Source organism: Nestor notabilis, unplaced genomic scaffold, assembly GCF_000696875.1.
Source record: "Nestor notabilis isolate BGI_N333 unplaced genomic scaffold, ASM69687v1 scaffold14057, whole genome shotgun sequence".
Lineage (NCBI taxonomy): Eukaryota > Metazoa > Chordata > Aves > Psittaciformes > Psittacidae > Nestor > Nestor notabilis.
The window spans coordinates 12,450-40,259 of NW_009936146.1; the positions used below are offsets into that span (position 1 = coordinate 12,450).

Sequence of the window (27,810 nt, forward strand, 5' to 3'; positions counted from 1 at the left end):
ACAGGCACCAAGGAAAGACTAACAATAAAAATAATTTACTCCTTTACAATCTACTCTGTGTTGGAAACATTCAAAAGAGAGATTTTAAACTTGTCCTCTGATGAAACTTTGGCTACAGCATGGGAACTAATCTTAAAATAAAGGAGGGTCTTACGTTTTCCACCTGTTTTATCTGAAAACCTCCTTCAAGGCCTGATTTAGTGTTGCTAGTACTTTCCTTGCTGTAACATACCTGAATGAAGACTGGTTAAAATTGATGTTATCGGAGAGAACCAGCCTTTGAGTTTCAATGCACAGGATTAAAAGTGGTCCTACTTCTCCAGATGGTAATATTTATCATGGAGATAAACTCCCAGTTCTGGAAATGAAACATTAGTGGAAATAAGGTAGTGCCCTCACTCTGCAATGGCAGCAATTAGAAATTTTTATGGTTTTGCTTGTTCAGCAGTTATATATTGCCAGAAAGCTTGTGCATGTAAGGGACAGCAGAAGAAAGCTTTCTGATCTGGACCACTTATGGGGATTCTTTTAATGACTTTGTATTCTAAGCAAATTTTTTTAGTAGAGAGGGAATGATTCAGTATAAGAATTGTGGAGTTGTTATCCTTGAAGTATGGACAAGAAATATGGAAGAGTTATTAAATCAACTAAGCTAAATCTATCTAAAGCTGGCAATAAAGCACACTAAGCCCATGATAGGCACAAAACTATCACAAAGATTGAATAAGCAGAGATTATTAAATCTCCAGTTCGGTAAGACAATTCTCAAAATAGTCTTTATAGCAGTCCCTTTTTCTACAGAAGATGACTTAAATACTGTTATAATAAATAGATTTGCCTTTAAATTACAGAATTTACTGTGAAGTATGAAAAATCACTATCCAAACTGATGAATTGTGAGCAAAATGCTAAATTCCTGACTTAGAGACACTTGCATCATCTTTTAAAGAGTAGACAGTGAAGGAGAATAAAATATTCTAGAGTGTCTGGAAAACATTTCAGTAGGAGATGAGAAAGAAAAGTAAAAACCATTCAGCACTTGTTTGGATTATCTTAGGCACTGCAATGAGAAAAATATCCCCTGGGAATCTTCATTTCCTTGTTCTAGATCCCCTTTAATTTCTGAGCATCCAACACTGCATTATTTTAATTATGAAAAGCAAAATAATATGTCAGTCTTGACTGACTTCAGAGAGCTTTGTGTGGAAAATTTCTGAGCTCCTTCTCAGACTATTTTTTCTATCTATCTCATACCTCTGCCCCTCCATCTTGCCTTAACTTCCTAGATACTTGGGAAATGTTACAATCTACCCAAGACATTCCAAGATCCAGTCTTTAAGTGGAATCTGCTGGTGCAACTACCCTTTCCATTCCACTTCGGTTGCAGTTCAAAGAAGGGACAAAGAGACCTCAGCTTTGTTGTCCTGACTACTGCAGACACAGCCATCTCATTTATACTACTTAATTTTAGAAATCTGACTGAGGCTCTGTAGGTAGGTCGTTGGTCTCCAAAGCTCATATAATTGATACAAAAAGATCAGTACACCATCCAGGTAATTCAGAACCAGCGTAACAACTATCCAAGTGCTCTGAAGTGCTATCTATAGGAGCCTCTGTCCTCATTAACTATAGCCTAGAAAGACTAGGTTTATAATACAGGCACTTCACTTAGGTAATTAAAGTTAGGTGGCAAGAAGGCCATCCTCATTTGGGGTATTTTATGTTAGTGTCTGTCTGTAGTCTAAATTGTGAATAACTTCATCAGTGTCCACTGATGCTCCAGTCCAACTCCAGCCTCTGAGTTGCTCCTTTATGGGAGAACAGAAGGGTAAGGGAGCACTGTTGTTTGAAGAAGGAACAAAAAATCTATGATGTAAGCAGTACTGGCTGCACATGTTAAATCTGCGATAAATTCCAAATACAAGAAAGACTTCAATATTCATTAAAACTCCAGGGACGAAAGTACCTCCCCATAGCTCTGGCAGTTTCAAAACTGCTTGGTAATTCAAGGTTTGAATCCTACTGCATGGTAAGTGAATAGGGTAGAAGAATAAGTAATGTGAAAATTGTTTAAAATAGAGCATTAGGATTTTCAGGGGAATACTACTGGATTTCATGCCTGAGGGGGCAAATCTACTCTTGATGGAAACGAAGAAAGGCTTTGAAAAAAGCTATTACTAAATACATCAGTATACTGCCTTATCCTCCCACATACAGTTTTTTTGGGGTTTTTTTTTTCCCTTGATACTTGTATTAAATATGAAGCAATCAAAGCAGCAACCACACAACTAGAGCATACAACAGACTTCTGAAAAAAACCTACAAGTGAGGTGGAGAGAATGAATATTTGAACCCAGTGCTAGACCCTATAGTTTAGTTTCCTTCATTTATAATATCAATCAAGGCTTGCAGCAGTCTGTCATCTCTATGCTTGTATGGTTTGGCATTGTAAAAAAGATCAACGTAGTCACTGTACAGACTTTCTTCCGAGTCTCTCATCTGGAAGGGCTTGTTTAATTTTTCGAGGGCTTGATAAAAGTGCTCATATGGAATGTTTAACTTCTCACTTGCAGTCTTCTTTGGCAGACGCTTCTGAGCCATCTGTCTGCTAAAAGCACTTCGCAGTAAATGTAGCATAGCCTCTGATGGGATTTTATCTTCTGCTTTGTCATTGCTACTACTGATATTTGCTGTGACACTGGGTTTTTCACGCAGGTTCTCTTGTGTGGTATGATCCTAGAATACAGATTAATATAAAAAAACTTAGGTGACAGAGAAAACCAATTGGATTCAGATTTGCTCTGGTTATCTATTTCTGTCTATGTGTGGGTAGATGCTGTTTTTTCATTCAGGAGCCACTCAGCATCTAAAAAAGAACTAGACAATTGTATACCAGAAGAGACTATCGAAGGACTATATTCTATAAACTGTCTAATCCCTCCACCCCACATCCAGTGTAGGAAGTGATAAATTCAGATTCCACTTTGGCAGGTTACAACATGTCATTTTGTAGCAGGATTTGTGCCAGTCTTAAGAGATACTTGAACTATGGGAGACAGCTCCTCAGAAGTGTAACTGAAGGAAGCATATGCAGTTGTGATGGCAGCTCTGATTGTGCCACATACCCTTGTGAACCAGTGCTTCCATATAACCTTCTCTGTAGGTGTTATGGCTAGCAGATGGCCATGATACATACCTTGGAAACCCTTAAGACTAATACCAGATACAGATGTACAGAGAAGTTGGTGAGAGGCGTAACCTTGTTTCAATAGTGTCTATTATGCCTCTCATACTGACATATTCCTTCCGATTTATTTTCATGCACATGGCTGCTACACCTGCGAACACTTATCTAATGTATTTAAAGACCATAATCATGTCTGCCTCAATCTTCTCTTTCAAATCTGGCTAAGGAAGGTTAATCTCTCTATACTTTATGGACATTATTGTGGTTATTATTATATTATTCTGAAGATGTTGACATAATCAAACATTGTGAAAATACACAATACTACCACCCTGTGCATCCAGAAACAAACCGTAACTCTCAGAAGCCTGGAATATGTTTAGAGCAGTCTACCTGATAAGTAAAGCAGGAGTGACAAAGGAGCTAGCAGTGACACATCCATTTAAGCAAACCACCTGAATCAGTGAATCCCTGACTTTTGTCATGTCTTCCTCCCAAACTTCCTGGGAGCACTCCACCAGGCAAACCTCCTTTTGGCAGTGACACTTGTTCTCACTAGAATTAGATAAATTTAGTGTATCTGTCCGAGATGTCTACCTCCTCCTTGTACCACTCAACTGCATTAGCTATTGAGTTTACTGCTTTAGTAACAATATCCTCTTACCATCCTAAACCCCTTAGATATTGGCGTATGAAAACAGAGACTAACAAAGATACCAGTTGCGGACACGGACAAAATTACCATACACAACTCAAAAGTGGTTAGGGGCTAGATGAAATGAATACAGAATGAGTATGTTTTCCTACTAGGAAAAAATACCATTTTCTTATAAATCATAAAATAGATAAGGAAAAAAATCTAACAGAAAACTACCTCTACAAAATCTGTCATCTTCTCCACTCCTCTTCTGTCATTTTGCACAGCATTGTAAGATGTGTATGCACGTGGCTGCTTCATATGTTCAGGCTGTGTAGCAGTGCCATGCAAAATCAACTTCCAATTTACAATCCTTCCTTCATTTTCTATTCTTCTGGACTAAAAGACAAGCATGGCATTAGCATAGGTTCTCAGGACGTAAGAAGAGGAAACAGGACACTTGATTGTAAAGTAGACAAAAGTGACTAAAATAAATTGTAAGACTTTCAGTATCTAAATTAAGACAATTATTTATAAGCATAAAAGAGAGAGATTTTAGAGACAGAGTATATCATAAAGTGGGTTTTAAAACAATGGCTTAACTGCTCCAAATATCACACTTTGATGCAACATAATTATTAATTAATCATGTGAGCATCAGTGGAATTTTGTCATAACACAGAATGCTAAAAATCACTGAAGTAGTAATTTGTGTTATTACTATTTGTTCACTAAGCCATTCCTTGGCAATTTCCTCACAAAAGTTACCACTGGAACAGTAATTTGGAATAATATTCTGCAGTGATGTACAAAGCAACCTGAAAGACAGCTTTGTCCATTAGGTTTGGCAGTGGTATTTAAGTAGTAGAAAATGGAAGAGACAAGTACAGAGACTTCTGAAACTTTATTTTACCAAAGCTTCCTTCAGAATTTTTGCTCTGTCATTTAGTGACTGAAGACAGAGGCTGAAGCTCTTCTTTTCTAATAGAAGTCTATACCAATGTTATACACAGAGCACATGACAACTAAATTATGAGTAACTTTGTACGGGAATCTGTGATTTCCACTTACTTCAGGATTCACGAAACACTACAAGCTGAAGAAAGAGTACATTACATCTTGATGACAAAAGGCTTAGTTTATTATAACTTTCAGAAAACTCTCAGTTGAAAACTGAAAATGAGACATAATTGCCAACAAAATGCTCTTAACTTCATTCAAAAAAATGCATTATATTGATTATAAAAAGCAGGGTATCTGTAACCAGGTATCCGTACCTGTAACCATGGGGTTATCTATAAGCCTGCAGCATTAACACTACACTGTTGATAATGATATTTACTTCTACTGCCTTGTCCATCTGCTTAGCACTTGGCATTATCCTCCTGTACAGTTTGAGGCCAATAGGGACTGGAGGTTCAGCATCTGATAGGAAGCATTCAGTTTCTGGCAGGATCTGACCCCTAATGACAAGCTTATTAACAGACAACTTCAGTGAAATTCTCCAGAGATGAGTGTGCTTGATCACTCTCTCTTTGAAGAGAGTGACTTTTCAGTTGCCTTTCAAGCAGCTTTATTCTGGTGTCTTCCTGTTGTAATCCATATCCCCAGGTGGTTCTAGTAAATTTATTTATTTCCTATCTGTAGATTCCTTGTCTTTAATCCTTAAATGTTGTTCAGCAGTGATTACTCTAAGAATGAAGTTAGGGAAAGGTATCCATCAGAACAGCTCTCTGAGGTTGAACTAATGAAAATTACTACACACCAAGAAAATACTAGACATATCCTGTGTTCTCTACTGCAGAAAAAGAAAAATTATTAACTAAATAATAGTTAATCATATGGTAATTTGATTACATATTTCACTCCATGAACCACAGACAATTACATGAAGTGATTTCTTTCAGTGACATGTAATATGTGAGAAACACAGGCATGAAATTTTTTTGACAGGTACATGTTGGTGAAATGAGAATGGTTCTTTGCTTTTACGTATAGAACAAGAAAATTTGACTCTATCTTTTTCTTTTAATCACAGAATCCTAGAATGGTATGGGTTGGAAGGGACCTTAAAGACCACCTAGTTCCAACCCCGCCTGCCATGGGCAGGGACACTTTCCACTAGACAAGGTAACTCAAAGTCCCGTATCTTTAATCAGATGGGGATTTAGTTTGAATGAATGCTTGTAACTTGCTTAATGAGAAGAGTGGTTAATGATCCTTCTGCCTGCGTTAGCTTCCAAATGTAGCTAGTTCAGATACAGACATACTTACCATATCAGTAATTCTTAAAACCCAGGTGCCTGTTGGATTCTCTCCCCATGTGTGAACAGACATGAAGTCCCAGTTCTTAAAGCCATTGGGCGATCTATCTCTCTCTCTCTCAGCCAACAAGACAGTGCTGGTCCCTGTATTAGTGCAAGATCAACAGTAGTGACTGTTCATAAATGATTGCTTTTACTTTTCACATTGCTCAGCTTGCACATTATCTAGCGCATAGGTAACCTGGAAAATGCACTACTGCATAATGGCATGTGGCACAAGAAATGTGCTACTTCTGACCAGTGGTTTCTTTAGTTATTTTCGCAGCAGAATTTAACAGCATAAAAACTATCACATTAGATCATGGTAAAAAGGTACATCTTGCTTAGTGTTCAATCTCCAACACAAAAAAGCAGTGGCTGTACCTAAAGAAACGTAAGAAACAGACGTCAGACACAACCAGTCTTTTCCACTGATGAACAGTTCAGGAAACTTCGTAGATGGAGGTTTTGAAAGCAAACCAGTTTACACAGTATTGTGAAACCAAGGCCTTATCCTGAATTTATCACAGTTGGGGTTTTCTTGGGTTTAGGGTTTTTTCTGTGTGCGAGTGGGTGCAACTTGTTACAGCCTGGGACTTCAACAGGGTGAAAAGAATTTGCATTGATATTACTATCACAAAAACGCTGCAGTTCACAAAAATTTCTGCAGCAGAAGAGATTCTGCTGCACAGTAGGAAATTTCTTGTGCTTGTTTGCATATAATGGGAGAGCAAGTGAGCTATATTTACATAATAAGAAGCAAAGAAGCCTCAGGGAGTCTGATCACAAGCTATAAATATATTTAAAGGTAACACCATAAATACGGAGAAGGAATGACAAACATGTGGTAGCACTGTTTTATAGAAAAGGGGAAAACCAGCAAGAACCAAGGGAAAAACAGTTTAACCATGAAGGAAACATGATACTATAATGGAGGCAGCAGCACATGACTATCTCAGCTAAACCCTCAGAAATACATACAAAGATGAAGAACATGTTACTGTCGTCAGTCTTTCAAAAAGGGGTGTTTTTCTAAGATGAAGCCATGCTTCCTACATATTAGCAACAGAACAGTGTTCTGGGAGAGAAATACCTCTACAAAAGTAGAATCAGAGTTACTATTGCTGTCATCTCCATGATGTACCTAGAGACAGCCCATGTATTTACTCCCAAACTAAAACTTATCTAAGATGGAATTAAATTTGAAAATACCACCGAGAGTCAAGGGTAAAACACCTCACAATGACATTCCTCCCGTAGGATAAAATGTAGACTCAGAAATGGAAGAATTAAGGTTAGGCTTAAAAGGAATCCCAGACAAGGTAGAGTTTTGAAATACACTGCACGTACAGGATCTTAACCCTACTCCTTAGTGAGATCCTACAATAATGATACGAATGAAGACTCCAGTGGTTTGTTATCTCTGAATTACTGGATCAGCCTTTAATTTCAGTAAATTGGATCAGCCTCATGTTTAAATTCTCACAGATACAACCCAGAACACATGGAGGCTAAAAAGGGATTTCAGAGAAGCAGTTCTCTGGTTCCCAGAGTGCTTTGTACTAACTCTCCCACTGGAGGTCACTACATTTGTCTGATGACGTATTTGGCTCTTTTTAAACCACTTAAGAACACGGAAGTAGTTTTTAAGGAAATAAATGTTAAATGCCATAGCAACACAAACAAAGCATATAATTGCTTCCTGTACCTGCTGGAGATACCAGAGTGACATGAAGATCACCTCTACGGGAATACTCAATTGTTGCCTCCAGCTGCACATGCTCCAGAGATGCAATGAAGCTGTCTTGACCCTCACAGGCTTTTGTGGGAATTTCAATGATGACCTCCTCATTTGCTCTTAATAATCTGGAAAAATTACAAGAGTTCTTTGATCACGCATAGAAACTTTTGATTCTGGATCATTACGTTAAGTGCAGTTGACACATTTAACAACCATTTCAAAATTATAAGAAAGGAAGAAGTAAAGACAAACTCTACATTCATTATTTTTTTGAATGCTCCAGTAAAAGCCATGGGGAGCTCTGGAAGCACAGATAATACTTAAGTGGACCAAGTGATAAGAGCTGCTTAAGACAGACTTGTGCAATATACCTGGGAGCAAGCAAGTCTGGTACCGAGGGTTTCTATCAAAACTTTGTTGTCCAACAGAGACTACAAAAAAACCAGTCTTTGCATCACATGACTGTTGCCTCATTCAAATATTCAGAAGAGCTGTTATCATGGAGTTAAAATACCGCAGCAGGCACAGCTGTTTTAACTCTTTATAGTCAGCACCATCTTAAGAAAGAAAAGCTAACATCTGTACATTCTCTATATAAAGAGCTACTGTGCAAACCTCTCTCTGTACAAATTTCATTACTTCTAACGAGAATGAGGTATCCAAGTCTCCACATAAATTATTCTAAACTCAGAATCATGGGATCTTTGTTTTTATAATGTAACACAGAGGACTGCAATAAACATACATAAACAGCAAGTATTACATACATCAGTACTGGGTCAACACTCTTTGGAAAGGAGAGCTCACAAAAGCAAACTGGTAGTAGAATAGTATAAATAATAAGGTTACCAAGCAAAACACAGTAATATGTTTCTACAGAAAGATTTTTAATGCACTCACACAATATAATTTCAATCTTTGAAATAGCTGTGTTTTTAACAGACAACAAATCTCTAACTGAACAAGTGGAGACAAAAATTACATCCTTATTAACCAGTTTAGTGACTAATTATAACTTACCTGCATGTTGAGCTCAGTTTAGGCCCACTATGCTGGGAGCACTTTTGAATGTGGCTGGTAAATCTTTTCAGTGAGCCTTTGAGATTTGTGTTTCATAAAAGACATGCTACATGTGACTAAAGCTAAATCTATCACCTTGATTTCAACATGTACTGTGCCTACCACAGGGAAAGAATTGCTAAGACCTATTACAGATTTTTTATTTTTTTTTTTAAATCCCTGTGAGACTTTAGTATCTTTTTATCCATCTTCTGATAGCAGTCTAAACATTCATAGCTTATCTGATTAGGTTCAGCCTCACAGTATCATCCATCCCATACACTGGCTGCACAAGCAGACATAATCATCTTTGTTACAGCTTCATGCTAGCAATTTCCATCAGTTTTACACTAAAAAAAGCAAGCAAAGAAATGCTCGTTGCCTGGCCCTGAGGAACACAGAAAGGCAAAACTAAATGAATCAAAAGAAATCTCTTAGTCTGGTTCAGAATAATCAGTGCAGAATACTATCCTTCAGGCTTTAATAAAAGAGATGTAAGTTTGGTTACTGCAATGCAAATTCTTACCTTGGTTTAAAGCTTTTGTCTTTGACAATACACTCTCTCTTTTCTGGTACACCTTTCCATCTTTTGGGATCAGCTAAATCTACCAATGCATTGGCATTGAGTAGTCCAAACCCAAATCGACTGTTGACCATCAGTCCCACACCATTCTTTTTCCATCCTGGATTTCCAGCCAGTGGATCATATTCTGAGGTCCACACTACCAAGTGCTGCATATCTCTCCATGTCAGATTTTGGCTGTTGAGAAAATGTTCCTAATTGTTAATTGTTTCAGGGCTATTTTTCTCTCAATTATTATAGTATAGTAATAATAGTAATATAATATCAATAATAACACTAATTATTATAATATTATTATTGTTTTTTACTCTGCAACAGAATGCAATTTGAATGTATATGGCAGTCCATTATTTAAAAATATACAGTGCTTAAAAATATACAGTGCTTAAAATATACATGCTTATCCTCACAATGTTTCTCCAGATAGGCAAGGTTTCTCTGTAAATGAAGAATGGTTATCTAGCAAATTAAGAGTCAAATTCATCCAAATTATTTAGGCATTTCAGAATGTCGCAGCAGTCTTTATGGGACCTGGACTTTTAAAATTCACTGGTATTTGATTCTATCTGTGATTAACTCCATGGCCCTAAATATCTTGGCTCATGTCATCAAAAGAGTATGCAATGGGAAATGGAGCTGAACCCACACCATTCAAGCACTAAGTCAACGCCCTAATACCTGATGTGTTTTCTGTGAAAAAGCCATTGTCTTTTCTTGTCCTGTTCTTTCTTATCCTCTTTGAGTACATTCTGACTACCAGTCCTACAGGATCTGAACCTGCCTGCTCCCAGCCTGCTCTGATGGTCAAGGTTGGGTACCTTCCATTTTATGTCTCAGCAGCAGCAGAAAAGCTTCTGTAAATTGACTAAAGACTTCATTTAAACTCCTGCAACCTACTGTCTTCAAATTATGTTCTGCTACATGTGCAACCTCACTGCTTTGAAGTGCAATTGACAGAATTCAGTGAACAGTCATGGCCAGTGCATGAAATGGACTAAAATTCCTCTGTCATCACATATTACTTATGTTGGTTCTGCTTTGCTTGGAAGATGTTGAGGCAAGTAGCTGCTTATTCTTCTCATCAGACTGAGCAAGGCTGACTGACAAAAGGTGGAGTTGCAGCATGAGATGGTGCCACTTCATACAGACAACACTTCAGGGAAGATGGTGGGGTGGCTGAGAGAGAGGAGTTTCAAAGGTAACTGTGTGACATCTTACTTTGCTTCCAGTGCCAAGGCAAAAATTCCTGCTGCCAGTGGTGCAGATGCAGACGTCCCAGTGTGAGTCTCTGTACATTCATTGTGAAGATCAGCACTTGTCTGACAGAAAAAACAAGAACAAAAAAAAAGACTGATGAATAAACAGTGGTAAATACAGTCATATCTACACTCACACGTGTAACCATATATCCTTTACTTGGTGAGTATCAATACATTCCTCACCAGCAGAAAAAGTGATGGATGTTTAAGTAAGTTCATATTTCAATCCACTCTTTTTACTTCAACTATAATTTTTGTATCAAAATGTTTTGTGTTGGAACAAAATACTCCCACACTAAGTATCTTATTTTATTCTCAGGTTTCACAATAAGTGTTTCAGGCTTACTGGTGAATCATAAAAACAGATCATTGTGTTGGGCCTAGAACATTTAAAATTACTGCTTGCTAGAAAATTATTCATAGGATTAGTACTGGTGTTCTGCTCCCTCTTCAGCAGAAGAACTATAATTTGCAATGAAACATGTGCTTTATTTGGAAATTAAATACCAAGCTCTTCTACCCATGCACCTACAACTTGGGTATGAAGAGAAACCACTTAGGAAGGACACATCTCCTGGCTAACTTGGAATGACATTGGTTTAATCCCCATCAATGTAATTTATAGTAAAATTAGCATCCATCAGGGCTGAACAGAAATTATAGGTACTTCAACATTATTTTATCACATGAATTTTCTTCAGTACAAGTTATTATTTCTTGCACAGTAATGAAAGCACACAGACTGATATGCCTGTTTGCTGAGTACCTTTTAAAGGTTTGCAAGCAGTACTGTTGCTGTCACAATCTTACAAAAGGTAATGGCAAAGTATACAGAGGTACTGACTCACTAACTTCAAAGGTTCTTTTTGCTTTTCCTCTAAAACTCCGTTCATTTGCCCTTTCTGAAGAATGAGACCATATAAAACTTTATGCAGAGACCTCTGCAATACAAACAGCAGGCAAATTCAGCATGCTGATTTAACTGGACCAACACAATAATTTTGCTTAGCCATTGCTTTACAGTGGAAGATATTCCAGGAACGCAATCACTTTTTGAATCACAAAACCCTCAGTTTTCCAAAGCAAAAGCACTGAACATGTAGCACATAACATAAAGCAGGCACTTGAAAACAAGCATTTAAGAGGTCTCGCTTGTTATTTGCATATAAAATACATTTTTATCTTTGTTCTGAGTCTGGTAAAAACCACCTACAATTCTCTGGTCAGTATAATCCCCACTGCTGTATGCTGTGGCCAGAGTTGAAGAGCACTTCTCTGCATACCAGGGAGAAAGGCCCTGCTGAGAAGCACTGCTAATGGAGATAGTGTAGATACTATCAGTGTAACCATCACAGTCACAGTTGTCACCCTGACGGCCTCCATTCCCAGAAGCCCATACGAAAATGGAGCCTTTCCCATTTCGGCCCTAGAGAAAATGGAAATCAGCAGTTATCAAAGAGATTTCAGTCTCTGTAATGTACTCTTAACAACGCCTCCCCCCAAAAAAACCTGATATTTCAAACATTTTCAGATAGAAAAGGACAGTTTTCCATGTGCACTGTAGAAGACAGAGACAGAAGAAACCAGCTACTAGAGGTATCCTACTACACACCCTACAGTACATATCTTAGTTTGACTTCTCGAGGGTTAGTGTTCCAGGTACAGCAACTTTCTTCAGAATAGGCTTTTAAGTTAAAAACAGAATCTGTGTTCAACAGGTGAGTTTTCCCACACGCTGATGTTTTGGTTCAGACTATTTCTATGAAAAAAAGCTTGCTTTTTTTTTTTTTTATTTTTAAGAAATGGGAAGTAAAAACTTATGTATTTCACTTATTTCACTTGCCTTTCCTGTAATCACAGAGGTATGTGTAAACAGTACGAATAATGTACATGATAAGACTTTTCCACCAATACATTTTTTGTAAGGAAGCCTTTCATGGTTGGCATTTACTTGCTGGAACACAGTAAACCAGCAAGCACATCTCACTGACAATCCTCTCTTACAGGCCTGTGGGCCAGCAACACCAGTCATCAGATGCAATCATGTTCATTCCCTGCTCTGGTCTCCAGTATGTAAAAAGGGAGCAGCAGCTAACAACTGATACTGGCAGCTGACAGCATGTAAAGCATGAGAGCTATCATAGAGGAAACATGTATCACCCTATCCAGTCTAAAGTTGTGCTAGTCCTTCAGGGGAAAAAAAAGTTTCCCAGGAAGAGCAAAAGTTCTTATGTTGTTCATTACTGGGTTATACACATTCAGAAACAGCAGTTAAATACAGATTTTAACATCCCACTCAGATGAGATTTGAAATTATTCTAGGAAGTGCTAAGACATTTGCAGCACTTAAAATACAAAAAATGAACAAAAAGCAAACTGTACTCTTTGTGATGCAGCTGTCAAAATGGGAAGAACAAGCTATGCCAACAACAGAAAATTAGATAGTATCCTACTTTGAGAATGAAGGCTGCAGTCCAGAAAAGCACTGGTATATGCAGATACTTGCTTTGATTTCACTTAAGAGTACTGTTAATGCCTCTTAGACACTTAAGGCTAAGCATACAGGCCAGCAATTAAGGTGCCAGTGATGAAAGCCACTGGCCACCCCAACTCTGTCTGAGTTTAAGAAGAGTGGAGATCATCCACATACTTGCAAAAGGAAGCCTGACAAATGAATGGGCAAATTTGCTCCCCTTGAGAAATAAAACTAGATGTAAAAAAAGGTACTTTCTTCACCAAAGAACCTGCTTTTTCAGAGTAGGACCATTGAACACTTGTTCCCTAATTATTGCCTTTAATTCTTCCTCTTCTCTTGCTGCCTCCCTATGGACTTAGATCTGTTATCACCAGCCCACTCCTCATGATCTCCATTCTTCCCTCAGAGTATGTCTGTCAGCTGTCAGACTCTTCTTTCTTCTCTCCTTCTGTCTGCTAATGTTAACCGCCCTTCTTCCGAAATCCATCCTTTTTGCTTCTGTCCTTCAAACTTCCCTCCATTTCTCTCCTCTCCTATCTCTGAATATGTCTTCCTCTCTGTATTAGTACCTGTCCACCTTTAGATATCTTTTTACCTCACTGGCAAGAGCAAAGTAGTATTAATACATCCCCAGTAGCTCTCAGTTTGCACGCTACTTATCATCCAACCAGATCTAAAGAGGATAACATAAAAAAGAACTGTAAAAACATTGTTTCCAATACTCTTCATCATGCATTTTTACTATCTTCATTTTAATTGGATCATGATACCTACCAATTTATAAACTAATGCAATTAACACAATACAAGCCCAATCACAAGGTGTTGAAATGCATCACTATTTCACACAGCAAAATATTCACAAATCAGAAATTTTATATTAAATTTTATAGGCTTTCAGTGCAGAAATCCAATCACTGTTCAGTGCAGAGAAGAGTGGCAGGGCGAGACAAAGGCAGAACAAAAAGCAAAAGTGAGGATGGAAAAAGAAAGCTTACCTGTGGAGAATGAGAATAACAGCATAAAACCAGTTAGAAAGCTTTAATGGTGCTTTTCTGGCTAGTAATTTCTCTGACCTGTACTGTTAAAATCTATCTATCTCCTCCTCTTTAAATATGTTTGAGCAAAAAGAGCACAAAATGTTTTCTTTTTTTTTCCCTGGTGTCAACCATTTTATATTCTGTTCTCTGCCACATTTTATTCTTTCTCTTAAGCATCGTACCTTCTTTATTCCATACTCAAAAGCCTTCTGTGCCAGTCTCCCAGGTCCCTCTACAGTTTTACCATCATCATTAGGGCCCCAGCTTGCGCTGTAAATATCCACATGTTCTGGATTGAAACCAATTGAACTAGCTTCAATAGCATCAGTGACTATTCCATCCAGCATTCGTATACCTTAATGAAGAAAAAGAAGCAGACTGTATTTACATTCTGTTTCCTCCTTTGTTAACTGTGAAGTTTCCAGCAAAATTAATCCGTAACTATTGCAAGCACAGCCTTGTAAGCAACTCCTGTCAGTGTGAAACATTACGCTTACCCATTATATGCAGAGCTCAGTGCTCTACACAAATATTAAAAAAAAACCCTCTAAAAATCTTAGTTGCCTAGTATTTACTTCTGTCTTGCCACATAAAGCCAAGATGTTTTCCTCACTCTTCCTGCTTTTTCCTGTTGCATTGAGCTCCTCCTTTGCTCTTCCTCTCTGTTAAATCTGTAACAAACTAAAACTGCTAGCGTGTCACTAAAATGAAATAGGTTTTATTACTGTTATTTTTATCTCTAAGACTTCTGAGACTTTTAGTTCAAAGATGTAGTTCCAAATGTTACAACTAAACCACTTTGTCCTCATGGTCATTACGGTTTTGCTGTCTTTGTGACGCTGTTTTTTCACTAGCCCTTCAATCTTCACCACAAAAAATTCCCTCTGTTGTTTAGTACCCATTTTTTTTCTACTGTGTGCAATCCCGAGATGCTAGAGATACCTAGCCCTTAACATTTTATTAAGAACTGCATGATCTAATCTTCTTCAGAGCAAGCCTGATCTCAGTGGTACTTAAAATTCAGTGGCAGACAGAAATTCATCAGCACTGGAGCTCTGCAGTACGATTGCTACCTCTGTCCAGTGCTGGAGGAGGACAGGAATAGCAGAAGTCTGGCAAAATTCCCACAATGACATGGCTCTCCCAGCAACAGCAGCAATGTAAAAGCCACGGCGGTCAGGATTAAGCCTCTTTTTCAGGCAAGAAAAATGTCTGGATTCTCTTTAATGTGGAAAGTTAGTGCTACAGTAGCTGCACCATTACTGGCATTGGTGAAATATGAGGATTCGTCTTCTAACATTTTCCACAAAATGGGGATTTCCCCCCCCCCCGCCCCCCAAAAGATAGCAGAAAAATGTGGTCATTCTATTTAAAAAAAAAAAAAAAAAAAGGAGAAAAAACCATAAACAACCTTGCCCTTGTAGCTTAGAGCCTTGTTATTATTTTCATACTATAAAACAGGAAAAAAAAGACTGTAAGCATAATCCTTTTCCCATGTGGCTGGCCTCTAAGACTCCTAATACTTCCGAGATAAAGCTGGGCTTTATTATTTCATATTAATTAGTATCAAAAACAGACAAAGGAGTTAATCCGCTCAACCACTGCTAATTCACTATCACCCACAAAGCTGGGAAAAGAATCAAGGTACATCCGCATCTCCTGTGCCTCAGGTACTAAAAATACCACTTACGCTGGATAGGCTTAAACTCATAACATTTTGAATACTCATTTTTAAGTTGGCTCAGAACTGTGAGATGCTCTCATACCAGTGTGCTGTGAGCAAAGATCTGCCTGCATGGAAATGACTGCGAGCCCTGGGTGTGAGCTTGAAACACATAATGAGGTACTGAAAATGCAGAGAGTACAGTACAGATACTTCCCACAGAAAGAGACAAAGCCAACTCTGCAGATAAATAGTGTAATAAGGGAGAAAGCAAGAACACTGATGACAAACTGATGAAAACAGTGCAAAGAAAAAAATGCTGTTGTTTTTGTGATCACCAAAAATCCTGCTTGTTTAAGTCAACTCGGGATTTGATGGCTGCAGTGATATTTCCCTAAGCAGATTCGAATTATGTCCTACTGCATAAACTCTTTCATTTTCTTGCACATGCTTGCTGCCATCATTAGTCCTACAAAATCAAAAGCCAAAACCAAAGTAATTTCAGACACATCCATGTATCTGCCTGGCAGGCTATTTTTAGCAACACATCACTGTGCAGGATCTCTCAGCCCAGTCCTTTATAAAATGGAGCTTCTTAATCATTTGATTTCCATGGCAGCACCATGGAAATACTGGAGCACAGTGCTATGGCTAGGTACACATAAAACATATACACCCTGTTTTACTCCAAAAGTGATTGATATACATGTATTTCTTAGCACTACAGAGAACAAGAGGTGAATAGTAAAGGACACTGAAAGGTGTCACTTGGAAAAACTGCTATTAAGAGCTATTTTTATTTTTATTTTTTTACAGAGTGCAGTGAAAAGCCCATGGGATTCACATGCACAGAGTACTGAAGAGACTAATCATGGTTTCAGAATAGGTCCAGGCATTGATGTTACTAGTGAGAACACTCAAGACTATTAAAGTCAGTATTTTCATGGAAACCAAAACATTCTGAAGCGAATGTTTTGTTTTACCCCTCAAGATAAAGCTAAACCAACCTCTCATGCTGAAGTTTAGAGAACAAGGTATTCCAAATGTCAGGGTTTCTTTTCCTAAAGCAGCTATTGCTGACTGTCAAAGAGGAGGCATAGGCTGTGGACCACTGGATTAATTTAGTATGGCAATTGCTACAAGCAAAAAGCCACTTAAAGAAGTCATCCTGAACTAATGCCAAACAGAAGTGTGTAGTGTGCTATTTCATGGATTAAAAAAAGAAAAGAAGGAAAAAGACTGTGAAGAAATTAATCCTGTACAGCATGGAACATCATAAAAGACTTCCAATGTTTAGCCACTCCAAATTTACACGAATCTTTTGAAGACTTCTCCTATCTTTCATTGTTCTTTGGACACATTTTTGTTACGTCCCTATCTTAATCAAGATTGTTGTATATAACAGCTTACAATTTCTTTCAACTTTTCCACTCTTCCTCCTCACCCGCCCAGGTATAAGCAGCTTTCTGCGCAATTTCGACTCCTGGACTGCTTTTCATCCTGTTGTTTTCCTATTCTAGACAAATCACCCTGCACATATCTGTAGTTTGCATCTGCAAATGAACACAGAGCATATGCAAATAACTGTGGAAGAATCTTCTCTGTAGATGCAAGTGCCTTAAAATATGGGCACAGCGGGAGTTCAGACATCTTTGCAGCTTCATCCATTTTCCCCTGCTTTGAAACCTTGGCGTCTTCCTCTTATGAGTGAGATATTTTACTTAAACAGAGCATGACAGCATAATGCATTATGGCAAAAGTAGACTGCAAAGCTGACATCTATGACAGCTCAGTAGAGCAAATGGGAACCTACAAACATCAAACTGAAATGGTGGAACGGCAGTTATGGCTGTCAATTGCCACTCATCATCCCTTTGTTTAAAAGGGAAAAAGGGAGTAATGGAAAAACTAGCATTATACAAGTATCTTCCTCTGAGCTAAATAACCATTTGCCACTGATGCTTTGATCACAACTATTTCATAGACCTCTAATGGATTAAGCTTTCAGTCACCACTTCAAAAAAAATGGCAATATTGATGGACGGGCAAGCAAGAATACTTATTTTCAAAATTAACTTAGGATGACAGTAGAGAAGCAAGCTGTTGAAACAAAAGCCACAGCAGTTTGAATATCCTCACTGACATGGCCTTTCAAATGTAATTGTGTAAACAATACGCTACAAGCAAGGGTAGGTATAAATTTGTATATTCTTATATATATACTCTACTCAATCCCTCCCCTTCCTCAAGCCACCTCCTTCCAGGATAAGCAACTGTGAGTGTGTCTATCATTCCTTAAAATATACAGTCTTATCTTGCAGTACAATATAGGTTCTTGCTATTGTCATTGGGTAAAATATAGGTTGTTGCTATTGTTGTTACTATTATTATTACTATTATTACTACTACTACTACTGCTATTATCACCATCATCATCATCACCACCACCTATATTGTTACTGCTACTGCTATATATTCTGCCTATATCCAACTGATAACCAGATTCCAGACAGTGTGCTGACATTCAAGAGACATTGTCATATAGCTGTAACACTCTGCACTATGGCCAGACTTAGGATTTTGTAGCCTAACACTGCAAGATTGATGTTTTATGAAAAGGAACAATCATTGGTGTTTCAGATTAATGGCAGGTGAAAACGCTCAGCACATCACAGGATCTGTCTGGTTTCCATTCATATTAGGCATCTAATAATTTTTGTTTTCTTACCTCCAACTTTGGAATTATAAGCAACTCCAACTCCACATTTTCTGTTATTGGCTTGCATGGCAATTTCTCCTGCACACCGCGTTCCATGTCTGAATAAATATAGCAAGAACAAACAACATCTCATAATATCTTTGTGTAATGTACACGAAGAGTCATGAGTGGCCTTCTTGATTTGGTGGAGGTCTTCCTTTAAATGAATGCAGTGCAGCTACTGAGTAGCTTTTGAATTGTATCTATGTAATACAAAAATACTTGTTTCTCTTAGGCTTCAAGCAATGTAAGTTCATCTACTTCATGATCAAAGGACCATTGTTAGGAGATGATAAATACCTTACCTAAGACACACTGAAGTCAATAGATGCCAGTATTTAGGATTTCAGAAACTAAGCTTTTAAAGTATCTTCATCATTGCCAGATTTTTCTTCTAATCAACTACTTTCTATGCAATTCTTTTTTTCCATAGGTGATTCTGATTTCACAATACAGAATACCTTCACGTAAGTGTTAATATTAGAAGAGCTGTATTATTTAATAATACACACTGTTATTCAATTAAGTGTTTGAATGCTTCTAGACTGAATTCCACTTACTTATTAATAAAGATTAGAGGTAATACAGGTAGATTTAAGAGATAATGTCATCAGAACAAGAGGATAATGGGTTCTTGCTCTTAAATAATGCTGTAACAAAGTAGAAATATCATTTTTCAAATGTCTTATTCACGGGATATTTATCCTTTGATTGATTGATTTTTTTTTTCCCCCCATATACTGATTTATGTTGTGGATGTTACTGTGTTGTCTGTAGGGAACCAGTGCATTAGTTTCCTGCTGTATCTGTATTGAGTAGCAGCATCCTAACTGGGTTTTTTTGACTTCTTCCAAGTACCAGCTTTTAAAGAACTTCATTCTCTTCTCTTTCTGATGGACAAAATCCCTCCCTGAAGTACCACGGACATGGCTAGGTATGACAGACCCACCCAGATGTTCCACAGAGTATCAGAAAGGTAGCTCTACACAGGGCATCAGAGAAAATTTCTCTCACCTTGCAGGCCACTCAAGTTCGCTAAGTGAGCTGGCTGGTTGTCTTGCGTTCAAGCATTTTGTAACTTTCTAGGTTATTATGTTGAGGATATTTAGGCCAAATCTGGTCTAAATAAAGCTTCCATATGCCTCAGAAGAGACAGAAAGATTGTCACAGGAGTGAATGTAACCTACTCCAGTGTCTGACCATGTGTCAAATTCACATGAGGTCAGAAACATGACTTCACCCATGGCTGCACACAGTGAGCTAGAAGCTATGCTGTCAGTCCAAAAGGTACTGCCAGAACTGGAGTAGAGTGTCCCTGGTTACAACAGCTGAAGAGACGGGTTCCTTGTTAGGTTCCTCTAAGACACAGTCTCTTTCAGAGCCCTTTGTAGTGTACTCTTTTAAAATTCCCAATGCAAAGCAGAGAACTGAAGTAGAACTCTGCTTAGGGAGGTATCATTCTGCAATCATACACAGTGACATGAACAGATGGTTCCCTTCAGTTTACAGAAACATGTCAGTATCTTACCTGACAAAGATATGAAGAAACTCAGGGCACATCTAGGGAGATTACTAAAACAACAGAGGGAGATTACTAAAACAAAAGAGGTTCCTCCCAAACACCAACAAACACTTTTTCCACTGTGAGGGTGAGGGAACACTGGCACAGGTTGTGCCCAGGAGGTTGTGGAGTCTTCCCGCCTCCTCAGGAATATTTAAAAGCCATATGGATGTGGTCCTGGACAACTGGCTCTAGGTGTCCCTGCTTGAGCCGGGGCTCAGACTAGATTACCTCCACAGGTCCCTTTGAACTTAAATCATCCTGTGATTCTGTTACACAAGTTTCTCCTTTTATTACATGATTGTCATAATGGACATACACAGATATTTCTGCATTTGCACATTCTAAGAGACAAATTAACACTGCGCTGTTTTGTTCCGTTCACGCACTAGGAGGCTACTCACTTGTTTTCGTTCGTTGGGTCATATCTAGGAAAGGGATCGTGATCATTGTCATTGAAATCATAACTTGCCCTTGGATCCTACATGTAACAAAAAGAACAACAGACTTAATATGGACAACTACAAAATGCATTTTAAAATATGTAACAAAATGGGTTCTGGAGTCTGTATTTATTTATCTGGTGTGCCTCATCTTGACAGCAATCAAATTGGTAGAATTTGATGGGCATTAGGAATTCCATAAATTTTTCACAAACATGCCTGGAAACTAAATCCACCGAGGCAAAAACAAAGCAACAAAAGAACCACCCCACCACCATTGCTAAGTAACACTCCAGCTCTTGTGACACAGACCAGGTTCCAAATTATGCCTAAGGCAAATATTTCAGTCTCTGTGCTGCAGAAGCTGACTTAGAGAATAGAGAGCAAGATGAGTAAGAGTGTCTGTATATCAAATTTACAGTTGATTAGTTTATTCCATAGCGTTCTAATGGCCAAACTTACATAGTTAGAGAAGATGTCAGTGTGATTCCACTCCAAGCCATCATCTAGTACTGTGATGACAACGCCCTTGCCTGTAATCCCTTTCTGCCATACAGGAATAACATGAAGATCCAGTTTGGGCAGGGATGGAGTTATTCTTGTATCTTGCTGGGGGACAGAAAGGATTAAAATACGCCAATATTTTTATCCACTTGCACTACATAGGCTAAAGTTGTATTTTAAAGACACTGTAAACCATCCCAGCCTGAACTTGTAGATTTTGTGCATATTTTGCAGAGATAAAATAAAAATTAGTTGCAGCACTGAAGGGTTTATGCCCTTAATTAGGATCTCTGAAAATCATCTCTGAACAAAGAGCATCCTGTATTTACTGGGTGTAAGGCAACAGAAACATGGCAATGGTAAGGATGCACCAATGAACCTTGGAACGCTGAGTTAATTATCAGACCTGCTAATGTTTGTTTTTTTCACTTGATGAGAAGCCAAGACAGTACCCCACAGTACAGTGAGCTGTGTTTTATCCAAATGTGTTTTCTCCTTTGACATTCAAGTTAGCCAGAACAAAGTAATTAATGGATAAAACAATTAAGGTAGTCCTTTGGTTAGGAACAACTGTGCTGAATCACAACTTTCTGTTTACTATCCTCATTACTGTTCCTGTGGTAAATCAACTGGAAGCATGAATCATCTATAGCCTTCTCTTCCACAGCAAGTTCTTTGAAGAGTAGTTCTTAACTGGGTAATTTTTCCTCTCTAATATTAGATGTGCAGTACATACATTTAATTTAGAAAACGTGCTTGCAACATCCATAAAAACAGAGGTGTAAAAAAAAAGCCATTTTTTTCTATTTCTCTGTGCCTAACTGTATTAGCTGATCGCAGATTTTCATTTCCATGTTTCCACAGGAATTCTGCATAAAAGTATGAGGCTTAGAAAAATAAATTTAATATGGAAATGACCTTTCTTTCATTTTATGCTTTCTATTCTCACTGCTGCCATTCAGGGAGTTTTTTGAGGTTTCACATTTTGTTCTCTTGAATCCATCAAATAATCCTTTTTTCGGATGATGTGTGAAGGTACACTAAATGAAGCTAAAAACTGTTGCAAACCATAATAATAAGGTAATAATAATTTATTTACTACAAAGCAAGGAATGTATTTTGGAAGAAAATATGTAACACATTTAATCAGAAAAAAAAATCAATGTGCACTGCAAATAAAGGTAAGCATCATGTTTCTGTTTCTCATGTGGGAAAACTAAAGGGAAAAGAAGTGAAAAACATAGAAAGGTGGAAAAAGGAACTATGATGTCTCCTGATGAGTAGACATGGCTTTTTTTACAATTTGCTCTTTCATTCTTTGTGTGTGTTTGCATATATGTCTAACACAGACATCCTGGAAATTTCCTGCTTCCTACTGGAAAAAGGCAAAGAAGCAAACAGATACTCAGCTTCAAGTAAAAGTTAAATTCTTGTTATAATCTTTTTTATGTTGAAAAGAAGCCAGCAGGAAACTTCATGGAACTATTTTATGCTATGCAGTTTCTAATTTATTTTTCCTAGCTCAAACAAAAGAAAGAGAGGGCAAAACATTATACAAACAGCATAGAATTTGGTCTGTTTTCTCTAAGCCGAGCTGAAGAAGAGAAAGGTATTTTCAGCCAACTGAGGCACATTTGACCTTTCTTCTTGATTTGTTACACCCACCTTTGATCTCACCCATATTTTGAGTGACAGCAATGAAGCCTAGAATGAAGGTACAGCTAGAATGCACAGTGGAAATACAGACTCTCAAAAGAAACCATATAAAACATAAATGATCAACTGTATGCCTGAGTTGTCACATGCAAACAGGCACTGTAGAGCTCAGGAAATTTCTCTTCCTTGAGGTTCTGAACATGTGAGCTGTAGAGACCCGCTTCTACGTAAATCCTAGTCCAAGAGGCTGAACGTGCCTATCATATGCATGCATATGCTTTTGTGCTCATCCAGAGCATGCACTCTGCACTATCAATTTTAATAAAGAAATACATGGCCACCTTCAGACACGATAAGGGACGACTAACATGCCAATAGCAAGTATTTTAAAATTATCACAAAGGTAGCTTTTAACTGCTACGCTTTCTAATATCAACCCCCATCCTAAGTAGCAGCCTGAATTGGCTTTTAGAGTTTTGTACAAATGACAGTTCAGGGAAAATAGAAGGTTCCTCAGAAATATTATGTGCAAATATCTCTCATTTTTATAGCATATGCTAATGAGAGGGACTCCTCATTTACTCCCTCCCCTGCAATAGTGCTGATACTAGTAAAATAATGCAGCTGATAGCACAACTGAAATTCACCATTCCCCAGTTCCACTCTGAAATGAATTCTTACCAGATACCACTGCTGATTCCACATAGGATCATTAAAAAGGTTGTCTGCTGAGTCTCTCACGATGGCACGCTTAGTTCGCTTTTTTTCATATTGCTGTTCTGCCCATGACACCTACAATTATTTGCATAGACATGACAAGTAAGCCTTTACAGGTTAAGACTTTCTTAGTTTAGAGGATAAGGGTTTTCCTCACACAGCAAAACTTTGATGGCTAAAGCAAAATGAGCAATGCTTGATGCAGAGAGGATTGTTTGTATTATAGTACAGTGTACTTTGGGGAAGAGGACTCAGTGAAATCACTATACTCTAGAATCAATTAATAGAAAATCATTAAGTACAAGTGAACAGTAGAACTTCTGTGAGTGCCACACAATGCAGGCTTTTATTACTAAATGTACAGTATGGTTAGAAGGTTATCTAAGCAGTGGTGGTTACTGAAACAAGCAAAACCACAGCCTGCTTCTTTCTCCTACTTACAGTTTAAACCCCATCTATTTCTACTTGGATTTAAAAGGAAATAAGAAAGATTATGTCTGGCTTTAATCTAGCAGTCATAATGATGCTGTTACTCATAGCTCAGCTGGACCTTCAAGTCTCCTTCGCAGTGGTGTTTTGAAGTACAATCAGTTAGTAAGCTATGAATATTGGACTAAATTCATCACGGTATAATTCCACTTCAGACAACTGAAAGCCAAAATGCTTCAGTGTGTTTTGCTGGAGCATTGGTACAAGTGGCATAGCATTTGTGCACTCACACAGCAATCTCTAAGCCACTAGGCTGCATTTTAAAAGTGCACCCCACTTAGTTCCCTTGAACGCATTATTAAACCCAGTCCAAATAAAATTCTGATTCTAACACCTCTTCTGTGATGTGTGATCCTTTTGGAAGTGGGTATAAAATGTTATTAACTGCTAGCACCTGAATGGTCACTCTGACACAGACCAAGCTGGTGCTTTTCATCCCAACTTCAAAACAAGAAGAGCAAACTCAGGTTCAGTAGACGGCCAAGATCCTGCTATAAGCCTCAAGCAAAGGATGACTTGGATTTAACCTTTTGCTTTCAATGTCTGAATAGATTTCATTATTTTTCTCTTTGATCCTTACATCTGTCACCATATATGGAACAATGAGTGACTCAGAAATTATGATTGAAAATTATACTGATTTGATTAAAATGTGGTTTCCTAGTGAGACCCTAATGAAAATTCACTACAGTAACATAAACCCTTGAAAATGGTAACTACTCCAAACATGTTTACTGAAAGCTCTCTAGTACTATTCCCTTTGCTATATATTCGGTGCTAAAGCCCCTATAAACTGCAGTTAGTCACAGAAGATGAATATACCCAGGGCCATACATACTTGTGCACTTATCTCTATTCCCTCCCCACAGCAAAGCTTGGCCTCTTCATCACTCAACAGTAATTAACAATTGACAACTTCCATGCTTGCTATTTTTTTCGATGTGGACAACTGGACTGAGGGAAAAGAGACGAAACTACCAAGCACATACGTCAGACAAACAAGCCAAATGTTTGTCACTCAGGAGCTGGGTGAGGTTCCAGCCATCCATCTACAGCAAAAGCCAAAGGCCCTATGCCAAGCCTCCAGTCAAAGATATATAAAGCAGTGAAAATAACCTTGCAGATGTCTTGCAAGAAAGTAGACTGTGGAACTACTGCAAATACTGGAAGAAGTTAGAGAACCAGATAATTATATCCCTTCAATATATTCACAGCCTTTATCTGTTCTACAACAAACACTGGGATATCTATTGGAAACAGATAAATATTCAAATGAGAGCCAAGTTTTACCCCAGCTTTCACACTTAACATACTGTAAAATTCATGCAGGTGTTACTCAAACAAAAGCGCTATTCCCTTCTCCCTCCTGTTTTAAAGATTGAATTTAAATCTTTTTAAATAGGCCATTACTGAAGAAGAGCAGCTTTTTGGAGAGAAGGTCATGGAACAGTTTGGGTTGGAAAGGACCTTAAGATCATCTAGTTCCAACCCCCCTGCCATGGGCAGGTCCATGTCCACAGTAGTACATGATTGCTTTGTGTTTATATTCTTACATAATCACATAATTACATCTCGTTCATTCACATAGTTAATTTGCATACTAGTTGGTAAATAAAAGGGAAATTGGAGTAAATTTATCAAATCACCTGCAGCACTTTGAAACTCAGGTTTTGAATCTGAGTATAATCTGCAATAATGTTTGGCAGTAACATGTAACACAATTGCTTCCATTCTGCTTATGGCATTAGAATTCGGTATATTAGATATAGTTATGCTTCCCTCTGTAAGAGACAGATTTGATATAGTTAGCCTGAAAAAGGGAGGAACTGGAACCAAAACTGTTCTGGAACACTGTACTACAACCACATTGAACATCTGGTCATGTGTATGGGTATAAGGTAGAATTTACACTAAAGCTGTGGTCTTGAGCATCCCCAGTTTAGAACAATTTCACCAGGAAGATTTTAACTGTTAAACCAATATTTGCAAGAAGTTATAGATGGGAGTGTACCATTTTGAAGCAAAACAGGCAAATAACCTGTCTCACCCCCTCCTTTAATTCTGCTAGCTACATATAGATATTTCTTCCTATATGACATTTGCCTCTAAAACCTCCATATAACCAACTACTCATTGTCAAGTAGTTTGTCCTTCTATGATAAATTGCTTGTTTTCACAACTGGGTTACTTCGTGTTTTGGGCTACCCACATTTTTACAATCATTGCTGCAATAATGCTGATTTGAAATTCAAATGTCACTGTTCCAAAATTTGCCAGAAATTGGTTTTAAGAGGGGCTGACAGCATTCTGGTCCATTCCTTAAATTTGCCACCCACCCCAGTTTTTTAGTACACTTACAAACAGACATGCTTCTCTCGTAAATAAAGTCATATAACTAGGGTGTCTACTGCACGAGTGCAGATCCTTAGATCCCTGGCTCTCCACTGTACCTGTTCTCTGACTGCCGTGGGATCCCACTGTACCTGAAGACTGCAAGTCTAGAACGTGTGATGGATCCTTTGAGAAGGGGTTTTAGCTTGTCACAGAAGTGAATCCAGCAAAACCTCAGACCTTTTCTCCTACTATTTTTTAATTATCTAATATTCAATCACTTCAAATCAAACCTAATTCCCATGATAATTGGACAGGCCTGGCCTGATTAAACTTAGTGCATCCACGGGTTTTTACTTCGAATCAAGCCCTGTGGTTCCTTGTTTGTATTTTCATCAGTAACACAGAGACATCTGAAATTCCAAACCTCTGCATTGCTGCCTATCTTAAATCTTAATTTAGAAAACACTTGCAAAAAATATGGTAAGAGAGGGTCACTCTTTGCCTGTTAATGACAGAATAAAAAAGTATTATTCAGCATGAGTGTGGATGTTTGAATATCTTAGACTTGCACAACAAGGAAAGCCTGCCTTTGACCTTATCGCAAAGCTAGCAATGAGGAGACAGAATAAACACAGAGCATGACAAGGAATAAAGGTGACACTTACCCGCTCATCATCAGAAAGTCTTTTAGTGATAAGAATGGCACTTCTTCTAGACCTCCTTGGATGACTTTTATGTTTGAACAGGTAGTGATTTTTGAGTGACCCGATCTGTAAGACACATGTGTACTTTAACCACCAAGAGGTATTTCCCCACTGCAAACAGTACCAACCATTGCAACCTGACCAAATTCATTCCACTTGAAAGACAAAAGAGCAAGCAACTAGCCTTTACATATTTTAATCTAAAATAAAAAACACTCTTCAAGTAATGAGTGTTTACCACAGCCTGTGTGCTGCTAGAAGAAGCTGGGGGAATCATCTGAGCTACCGAGGTAGCTGTCATTACTACTACAGTACTTGGGAATGTAGTTACTTGCAGTAGTGACCAGGATACTCATGGACATACTTTGGCACAGCCAGATGTCAAAGGACAGGTTTTAAATGTGATCACACACCAGTTTCAGCTACTGAACAGGTGTAAAAACCACCGTGTGGCTTCAAAAGCCTCCTTGCAGGCTTGATTCGTACAGGCACCTTCCAAACATGCATTTTCGCCTGCACAGTACCTGCTAACCCGGAAATGTGGTTATAAACATCCCTCTTCCCCGAGCAGTGCTGTTTGAAATCGGTAGGGGCGAATCTCCTGACTCCAAACGCAGAAAGACCAAACCCACCGCGGTGAGATCACACCGGGTTTGAGCACGGCCGTGCCCAGGACATGGGGCCGCGTGTGCTCCCC

The 27,810-nt window shown here is 38.2% G+C and overlaps 1 protein-coding gene across 1 annotated transcript; it reads right to left on the reverse strand.

The window, feature by feature from the left end:
• Positions 1–2,289: 2,289 nt before the first annotated feature.
• PCSK1 (proprotein convertase subtilisin/kexin type 1) lies at positions 2,290–27,179 on the reverse strand (the record flags this gene model as incomplete). The annotated part of the gene is made up of 13 exons (XM_010018197.1): positions 2,290–2,736; positions 4,062–4,223; positions 6,099–6,232; positions 7,836–7,993; positions 9,454–9,687; positions 10,729–10,829; positions 11,983–12,195; positions 14,467–14,639; positions 18,676–18,764; positions 20,671–20,747; positions 21,172–21,318; positions 23,551–23,661; positions 27,075–27,179. Coding segments are annotated over 13 exons (2,067 nt in total), but the record flags the coding sequence as incomplete, so codon positions are not given.
• Between the last annotated feature and the right edge of the window lie 631 nt (positions 27,180–27,810).